This window comes from Chiroxiphia lanceolata, chromosome Z, assembly GCF_009829145.1.
Source record: "Chiroxiphia lanceolata isolate bChiLan1 chromosome Z, bChiLan1.pri, whole genome shotgun sequence".
NCBI classification, from domain to species: domain Eukaryota; kingdom Metazoa; phylum Chordata; class Aves; order Passeriformes; family Pipridae; genus Chiroxiphia; species Chiroxiphia lanceolata.
The window spans coordinates 7,550,280-7,559,656 of NC_045671.1; the positions used below are offsets into that span (position 1 = coordinate 7,550,280).

The 9,377-nt window shown below is 45.5% G+C and overlaps 1 protein-coding gene across 2 annotated transcripts; it reads right to left on the reverse strand.

Annotated features, from left to right (window-relative positions):
- Positions 1-3,070: 3,070 nt before the first annotated feature.
- On the reverse strand, positions 3,071-9,079 carry PINLYP (phospholipase A2 inhibitor and LY6/PLAUR domain containing). 2 transcript variants are annotated; one of them, XM_032676659.1, is made up of 6 exons: positions 8,933-9,079; positions 8,170-8,293; positions 6,979-7,095; positions 5,595-5,744; positions 5,315-5,455; positions 3,071-3,444 (listed from the first exon to the last, which is right to left on the reverse strand). In XM_032676659.1, exons 2-6 carry the CDS (start codon positions 8,216-8,218, stop codon positions 3,221-3,223), a joined length of 681 nt encoding a protein of 226 aa, XP_032532550.1. In that variant the 5' UTR covers positions 8,219-8,293; positions 8,933-9,079; the 3' UTR covers positions 3,071-3,220. The 2 variants fall into 2 exon arrangements, with proteins under 2 accessions (XP_032532550.1, XP_032532551.1); XM_032676660.1 differs by having other exon boundaries at positions 9,013-9,061.
- Between the last annotated feature and the right edge of the window lie 298 nt (positions 9,080-9,377).

Here is a 9,377-nt window from a genome sequence, read left to right on the forward strand (position 1 = left end):
AAGAGGTCTGAGCCCTCTTCACCTTGCAAAGGGGGAGATCAAGGCTGTTTTTGCCACGGTGGGTGTTGTGGGTGGGAAGGGTAGCATCCATCCATTCAGAGTTGCGTCTGTGTCTCACATGCCTGGTAGCTGAAGTATCTGCAAGATCTAAGGGAGGATCTGGTATTTACATGTCTGCCATGCATGCCTCTGTGTGGGAGTAGGGTTTGTATATATTATAAGGAGAAGCTGCAGATGGAAACAACCCAGTTTGGTTTCTAGGGCCTGGTTCAAAGCCCATTCAAATCAGCAGGAGTCATTCCACTTACTGTGATAGGTTTTGACCTCATCTCTCCTTGGCCCTGCCCAACATATCTATGACCTCAGGGGCTGCTCCTTGCTGCATATCCTCAATTAAACCCTGTTCCCCAGAGTGGCTGTTTGCAGGGAATCTGTGGACATGCTCCCTCCTCTGATGTCACACCCTGCAGATACTCAGAGGCAAGTGTTGCTTGTTCATCAGTCCTCGCTCAAGATAAAGAGATCTCATTGTTTGATTTAGTTTTGTAAATTGGTACCACCAGGGGTTTTTTTCTATCTTTTGTGTTGCTTTTATCTGAACACACTTCAGCATCATCTCCTTCCTCAGGAACCAGATTTCAGATCAGAAGGCCTCACCATCTCATCACCTTCCTCCATACTCAAGTCTATCACATTTCTACCAGCTCTACGTGAGCTACCTTTAACCTGCCTGCAACTAAAGCATTTCTGAAAGGGCTTCGTGCTGGATTTCAGACATCAAAAACTGGTCACTCCTTTGCTCTAATGGTTGCGGTCTGTGCACATCGATGGTGTGGGTTTTTTCCTTTCGTTTTGCCAGGTTACTGCTGCACTCCCATGTATAAAAGAGCCTTTTAAGATTTTATCATTTCTATACAAGTGTGTTTATAGCCTGTAAACAAGTCACATCTCTGTCGTCAGTAAAATCACAGGCTTATGCTCCTGAAGACTTTCACTGTAAGGCATTTTATTTCATGTTTTCCGTTTGTAACAGCATTTAAAAATGTGGATACTGGAACAGGACCAAGCACTAGTGTATCCATCACAAAGATACAGGGTTGTTTCCACTTGTCATTTCATCATTTATGCAGCCACAGATTGCAACAGCTTTGTTTGCCACAACACTGAGTTAGAGGTCAAAACTGAGCTGGTTATCCTCTCTGCACCACAAACCCTTGCCACAAATATTGCTGTCTGCTCTCCTCCTTGTCCTCTCCTAAACACCCCACCAGCACCACAGCTCCCTGAATGTGTCTCACCCAGGTCTTGAACAGGCTGAACAGACCCACTCAGCTTTTCCATCCCGATAACATCACAGGTCAGAGTGGAAGGAACAGAAAGCAAAGGGTTGAGCCATCGAAGCGGATCAAGATCTGCTGTGGGGGTGCCATGGACAGTAATGCAATGTTCTGCGTGAATGTACATGAGATATGTTCAGGGATAATGTACTTACATAGATAGAGAATTTTTTTAATTCCAGGATTTTATCAGATTTGGAAAAACGCTGAATGTGTGGGTCCCTGCACTATCAGTTTACAGCTACACCAAGAAGAGGGAGCTGTATTCCTTTTCTAACATCCACGCTGAAGTTGTACAGCCTCTGCAAATAATTAACTGAGTCTAACCAGACTCTTTTCCCCACATTAAATCTGCATTATTAGTTCAATCACCACCCCAAAAATTAATTTTCACTCTTGGACCCACTCCCCTTTATTATAATAGATAATGGAAAATTCTACCCCAAATAATTTTGTGGGAATATTAGGAAGAAAGGAGTTTCAGCCTGTTTGGGAAGAAGAGAAAGTCTGGGGGAGAGAGAAATTACAAAACCACTCAGTCTCAATGCTGCAAGTTAGAAGCTGATCACATGTATATTCATGCATACAAATATATGCGTAGTCATCTCACTACTGCTGCCACACATTATGGTCTGGTTCCAGCAGCCAAGGCTTTCTGTAGTGCTTTTGGCCACAGCATTGAACTGGGACATAAAATTGCATTGCTTAATCCTTGTAACTCCATGCCTAAAGCACTGCACTCCTGCACTGTGAACCAAGGCTATTAAGGACAGACACAATCATGAACTTTGCTTAATAGTCCTGTAGTCTGCTCCAAAAGGGGATCATTCATCTGGGATCAGATGTATAGGGAAACATTGAAGTTTGCTTACACTCCTCCTTCACTCTATGCCCCAGCATCTCCTAGAGCTCCCACTGCTGCATCTTTTAGCCCACAGCCCATAATCCCTCCTGGGTAAGGCCATGCTGCCTGACAGGCTGGGCTTTTTCAGAGCCTTTGTGTGAGACCAGCCTGAGGGATTAGGTTGGCAGGTGTGGCTGGAGCAGAATAGCCAGGTGGTGGTGATAGAAGAGAGGAGGCTATGCCAGCTATCGGTGTAGTTTAGCCAACAGAAGGGGAAGTGGTACTGAGCTAAAATTTGCCATTGATTGGACTCACAGCAGTCTGTCATCACATAAAACTACCTATTTTATGAAACTAAATATTCCTGAGGTAAGCATTTATTCCAGACAATCATGGAATTTAAGATTGAATGGGAGAGTGTCTGGTAAGGCAAGAACAACCATGAGGAGAAAACTCTTGCCAGGAGCAGTTTGCTTGTAGCAAAGGGTCACTGACTCATGTCTGAAGAAAAGATTTTTTCAGGGCTGCCCAGGGCCACAAGCAGCCCTCTGTGCTGAGGGACTCCTCCTACCATGGACAAACAGGGTACAAAGGAAGGAAAAAGTGCAAGTCAACTCTCTAACCAGAGTGAACCTCTCAGGAACTCACCTCCAGTCCTTTTCAGAGCCTGGAAAAGTAGCTTTGAAAGTTGCCACTTATCCTGAGATAGTGGATGTAAACTCTAGGGCTGTCTTGAGAGTTACCATTGCCTGTGCAGTGTTTGAGCACCTCATGCAGTCTCCCACAGTCCCAAGGTAGACAAAGCACTGAGAGAATGCAACACAAAACCAACCACAATTGAACCTATAAAGAAGCTTGACATTAGATTAAATGAATGAGGAAACAGAAGAAGTGCAAGTACTGTCTTTATTCTTTGAAAATATGAAAGCAGAGCTAATCTGAAAACAAACTCACTACACAGAGAAGCTGCAGCGAACAGGACTCAGAAACCACTGATGGAGTTTGTCATGGGTTTTGCTCAACCCAGCACTAGTGAGAGTCAGAAAAGCACCTTCTCCAGGATGAATCCTGATAGGAGAGGGAGGAAGACGGTGTGTTGAGGGGCAAGAGCAAAAACCACTCTGTCCATAGCAAAAGCTGGTCTGCATTGGAACCGCTTCAGCTTTATGTCCATCATCCCCAGGCTGTTTTTTCCATCTCCTGCCATATTGCATTCAGAAATGGTGGTACAACCCTTCATGGCAGCTTTCACAGTCTGTCCAGCTACATAGGAGGAGAAGTACATGCCATGTGTCAGTGGACCCAGTCCCCATAGTCATTCCCTCCCTGGCCACTGCAGTCCCCATTTCCAACCCAAGAACTGCCCATTCCTTACACCCAGTTGGCTCTAAACCCACCAACCTATTCCTGTCTGTTCCCATCCTCTGAACAAATTTGAAGGAACAGCAAGGTCACCTTGGTTGACTTGAAATACAAAGGGTTTAGGGTTTGTCTTCTTTCCTTCTGCTGAATAAAGATTTAAACTTCCAGTAGTTTAAATTTAAAAATTAAAAAGGTCTTACATAGTTATCTTTCTTACGTTTAAAGATTCTTCTGGTCAAAGTTTGTCTGGCTTCCTAAAGAAACCAGGGCTGTGTGACACTACTCCAGGAATTCATTGCCTCCTTCTCTCTCGGAACCTCTCACGGCATTCAAACTGGACGACAATGTCTCAGCCATATTTGACATGGGGTTGAAAAGTCTCAAAGACAATACAGCCTGAGCCTGAGCCATTTATTAAGATTAATCCATCCTTTACAGGATTTTAGCCAAACCAAGAAACTGAAACCTGAACCTGTCCTTTACTACCACTGGAGCACCTACCTGAGAAGGAGACCTGAGTAGGTGCCTAACTCTCCCAACAGACATTTTTGTTCCTGTTGTTTGCTTTTGCTAACAGTGCTCACATTTCTCTGCTGTGCAGGTTATGGAGGGCTGGAATACTCTGTTGGGCATTTTTGTCTTAGATACAAATAACTTGTAAAGGCACCTCACTAGTTCCTCACCTTCCTGTGCTCCCCTACACCTCTGTTTCCTCTGCATAGCTAATCACACCACACAGGTCTTCTCTATCTACAGTGGCTGATCAATCAAGTTAAGACAAATTAGGAGCATTTTTATTTCAGTGACACACTGAAATAATTCCACCACTCTATTTCCATTGCTGTGACTAGGAAAAGTCTTGTTTTCCTTCATGTTGTCTCTGTGAAACATGATCTAATTCAGGGTTTGGACAACACATTTTCAAAAGTCTATAGCAAAGACCTTCAGGCATCACATTATCTCCTAGCAATTTTATCAACTCAGAGGAACTTCATCTATAACCATACACAAGATAATTTTTTTCAGTCTGTTTCTACAGCAGGTGTTGCTGCCTTTAACTTCCATCTTAGTTTTCCTGTCTACTGGAGCACAGGTGGCATTACCACGAAAAGTGGAAGTCCTTTACCTGCAGCATGGGAGGAAAGGAGAGTGACCAGGAAACATGCTGTCAATTTTCCTCTCTCTAATTACATGTGTAATTACAGGTGGAAAAAAGATTTCTGAAGGAGCCATTATAAGACTGGAGTTCCTTCTCAAGGAAGATCTTTGGGTACCCCAAAGGCTCAGCTGCAGTGTTTATGTCCCTGGCTCTGTACACACAGAAGCACCACTACAACAGTGTCTTGTCCCCAGCATCACCTCATGGAAAAGCCAATGGCTCTCCACTGAGCTGGCAGCTAGCTTAGATCCAGTTTCACCCTCATGCATCTTAGCTAGGGCCAGCAGGTCCAGGGCCTTGGTCAGATTTCTTACATGCCCATGTATCAAATTGCCTCAGGAACCCAGTTCTCCTCTTGACCTCAGTTATGCTGTGCTATGAGGAACTCCAACAGTTATTCATGCATAATGGGGAGGAAAGAAGAAAAAAAACACCCCTGCCCTTTGATCAGCTTTAAACTTTCAGTTTTCACCTTTCAGTTCCTTGCTTCTTCCTCTTTTTTTTCCCCCCACACTTTTTACCTGTTTTTATTTCTCAGTGATGCTTCCTCTTAGACTAGTTTCACCCATTTTACCAAAAAGATGAAAGACAGCCCAAATAAAAGGCAGTTACCAGAATTCATTAACCCAGCAATGTCAAGACATTGGGTTTCAGATCCAGTGCAGTTTACGATTTCGTGACTGCACTGGAAGGAGTCCACGCTGTAGCAGGCAGGACACTGGTACCCGTTGGGCACGTTGTCATCTGGTGGCACTGGAATGAAAGAGATGGGCTGTAACTGGTGTTAATGAGGGTATGAGAGGAATGACCAAGGTCATGGTTTAGCCCGGAAGGCCGCACCTTGGGATGGGCCAGAGAGGGGATGGGCTATAAGGATAAAAAAGGAGCTTACATGAGACAGAGACGGTTTGACAGTCATCACCCGTGCAGCAAGCTATGTGGCTCTTTGCTTTTACCTTCCCATAGTTCATGGTGACAGGGCCATGGTTGCACATGTTGGATGGTATGCAGGATTTGATGGATGAAGGGATTGCCATGCCCCCTGTAACAAAGCAGAAGGCAGTGCCAAGTTGTTAAACACAAGGTAACTCCCTTCCCATTCCAATAGCTCCTGCACCAATTCCTTAGTAGCTGCATATTTCCTTCCGCTTGTACAAAGTCACCCTTCATCCTTGAAGAACCTCAAGGCTCAATTTAACTGTTCTGCTCCCCGTTACACCTTTTGAGCTTGGCTGATGGTGTAGACCAGACTTGCCCATATCAGGATGCTTGTGGCTGCGATGGACCATGTGCTCAGCAGAATGTTCATAAAGAAGCATGAGCTTCTTAGAGGCATGTGGGTTAGAGGATAGTCCAGGATGGGAAAAGCTCTCTATTCCTCTATCTTGAGAAGCAGTTTCTTACTAGGAGGTTTTGGTTCTTAGTTGCGGAGAGGAGAACCATGAGCTACACTAGACTCACTTCTCCTGTGAGGACAAGCTCAGACAATTGAAGTTGTTCAGCCTGGAGAAGAGAAATCTCCTGGGTGACCTTATAGCAATGTTCCAGTACATAAAGGGGCTAAAAGAGAGCTGGAGAGGGACTTTTGACAAGTGCATGGAATGACAGGACAAGAGGGAATGGCTTCAGACTGAAAGAGGGTAGATTCAGATTAGATATTAAGAATAAATTCTTTGCTGTGAGGGTCATTAGGCACTGTACAGGTTGCAGAGAAGCTGTGGATGGCTCATCCTGGAAGTGTTCAAGGCCAGGCTGGACGGGGGCTCTGAGCAACCTGTTCTAGTGAAAGGTGTCCCTGGCCAGGGCAGGGCGTTGGAACAAGATGATCTTTAAGTTCTCTTCCAACCCAAACTATTTTATGATGTCGATTACAATGATACAGTGATAGCTCAACTCCAGTGGTACTGCCTGGTTGCTTGGTGTTCCCTTCCCTGCTCAAGGAAGGGGGTTAGATGCAGGCCATTTTCTCTCTCCACATGTCACCACTGCACCCTCAGAGCTAGATGTCAGCAGCCTAGTGTAGCTCATGGTTCTCCCCTCCACAACTAAGAACCAAAACCTCCCAGTAAGAAACTGCTTCTCAAGATAGAGGAATAGACAGTTTTTCCCATCCTGGACTATCCTGATCTCTGGCTCCTCTGCCAGTAAAAGAAAAATGAACAGTTTAACCAGGGGTGGATCATAATACCAGTGACAGAAGTGGGGAGAGAGACACCTGCCCCAGCCCCACTCTGAAAGCTACAATGGCACACAGATATAGCGGATGTCTCACCTACCTATTAGGGCCTCGTACAGAATGATGCCACAGGTATCTTCACCACCAATGCAGGTTTTCATGGGGCCAGAGCAGCCTCTTCCTATGCTGTGACAAACCTCACACTGAAGGCATGTCCCTGGGGAAAGAAGGAGGACATATTCCTGAGTAAGAATCATAAGGGATTTCACTTCCCCTTTCATTACCATTTGATTTCAGTGTTTGATCAGAACTTTTCACGTTCCTCTTCTCTTATTTTTTCTATTTCATTGTGCAATTTGTGGTGGGGTTTTCCTGGAGCTGCTGATGAAAGCAATCCTATGTCCTGGCAGGCATTCAACTGTCCCTTGATCCACAACTCCCAAATTCTCTCTTTGCAGTAAGCAGTGGCACCCGAGTGGCTGGAGAACAAGAGCTGTCAGTGGGTATTGACTGTGCTCTGTAAAAACTGGAGAATCCCTTTGTAGACATTATCTCTTTGTGTATCTCTCTGTAGGCATTAGGGGAAACCACTTTACCAACTACCTGCTGGAACACCTTAAGCAGACCAGAATATCAGACTCTCAGCAGGAAACACTTAGAAAGGAATAAAGTGTTTAGCAACTGAGGAAATATACGATGTCTTCCATGGCACACACCTGCAAGGGTCCAGAGCATAGATTAATAGGTCCCAGGCATGTATCAGCTCCCAAAACCCAGGTGCCAACTGAGGCACCTTGCAGTGGCTGTGACGTCTTCATGGAGTGTCAGGTATGACCCAAGACCTTCAAGACACATGTGCTTCTCTGTAGCAGAGCTGAAGGACAGCCGAGATGACATATAAGATCTAAAATGTCACACAACCCCGGACAGGAGCAAAATAAATGGGCCCCTAAGCTTGTGATAAACAGTGTCCAGAGATCCACTCAGCTGACCAAAGGTCTGTCTGCCTCAGAGTAACCTGGGTCACTCCAGCAGCTTTCCTGGCCAGACCAGCAGTGAGCACCATGTGAACTCAGACTGCAGTGTCATGTTGTAAATGCTGACACCTTCATCTGCACTTTGGCCCACAGCACCAAAGATCCCCTGAGACCGGTCACCCCCTCTGCAGCACAAATCCCCCCACATGAGGAATTTCTATGGCTCAGATGGCAGGAACAGCCTCTCACACGAAGCACCCATTCCCAGATCTCTTCTGTGTCCCACAGCTCAGCAGGTCTAGCAAAAAACTCACCTGGGTCCAGGAAAGCCAGGAGGAAGCTGAGTCCGAGGGATATTTTCATGTTAATGGGATGTAAGCACAAGGAGCTGCCAAGTCTTCGTGAACACAGCACCGTGTGCCACAAGGGCTTTATAAACTGGAGGAAAAGGGTGTGTTTTTAGGGAAGTGGAGACTGGGGAAGTGTTCTGAAGAATATAGATATTTCTGAGCGCTAACACTAGCGTTTGTTTCTTTTTCTTTTAAAGCACAAGTTTTGCCTTCTTCTCCAGATGAATAATGCTGTTTGCCTTTCTCCCGTTTAGAGTATGCAGCCTGTGAGGAAAGACTGGATTTCTTGGTGATATAATGTACAGTCTCTGGTGCAGACTTTGAACACCATTTAGCCTCTCCCATCCATATGAATAATGGAGAAGAAATCACCGGGACAGCCCTGTTAGGCCCAAAGAGGCTGATATGGTTTGAAGCTGGCTCCCTGCCAAGTCTCCAAACCTTACCACAAGAAGTCCACACACCACCCCCCCCAAACCTCAGGGGGAAGAGGGAAAAAAACAACTGAGAAAACCGAAATGAGAGAGACAGCTAAAGCAATATATATAAATGCATTTACACTTATATTACAGTTAAATACAATTAAAACATATATATACAATTTCACAAGGAAAAGGGAAAGCGAAGGGGGAAGGGAAAAAAGGAACAAAACCAATATATATATATATATCTCCTGATCAATAGCCCAAGATCTAGCAACTAAAAGAATTAGCAAAGAATATCTTACTAGTCTCCTTGGGACAACGGAGAGTCACCGCTGGAGCGACTGCCGGCAACCTCCACCTCCCAAGGTCGACAAGGCCTTACCAGGCCTCACTCTCCAACCTGACAGACTCAACAGCAGGGAAACCCACACCTCAAAGCCGCCAGAAGGAAAGAGAGGGCGAAGGCCTCTCCTCCTTTCTTGTTATACCCCGGCTTACGTAAAAATCGTAGGGAACACTGGGTAAATCTGGGCCCTTCCTTGGTTACAAACTGGTCCCCAAGGAAGGTCTAGACTAAACTGCCACAGAGCCAAAGTATAGCAAGGACTAGCCAGAAATGCTCCTTGTGGCTGGGTTTTTGCTGGCTGGTTTCCCGTCTCCTCATTCCCATCAGTCAGGAGCTCTCATACCGTGATTACAGAGGCAAAGCAGGCAGTGTCAAAGCAGTGAGCTTCCTCTCTGAGGCAG

What these genes read in the sequence shown, in the direction of transcription:
- PINLYP (XM_032676659.1), bottom strand. Translation starts at nt 8,218, where the DNA reads ATGAAAATATCCCTCGGACTCAGCTTCCTCCTGGCTTTCCTGGACCCA. An exon ending in CCTGGCTTTCCTGGACCCAG is followed by an intron (nt 7,096 to 8,169) that starts GTGAGTTTTTTG and finishes TTCTTTCCCCAG; the next exon opens with GGACATGCCTTCAGTGTGAG. An exon ending in TCTGTACGAGGCCCTAATAG is followed by an intron (nt 5,745 to 6,978) that starts GTAGGTGAGACA and finishes GCTTTGTTACAG; the next exon opens with GGGGCATGGCAATCCCTTCA.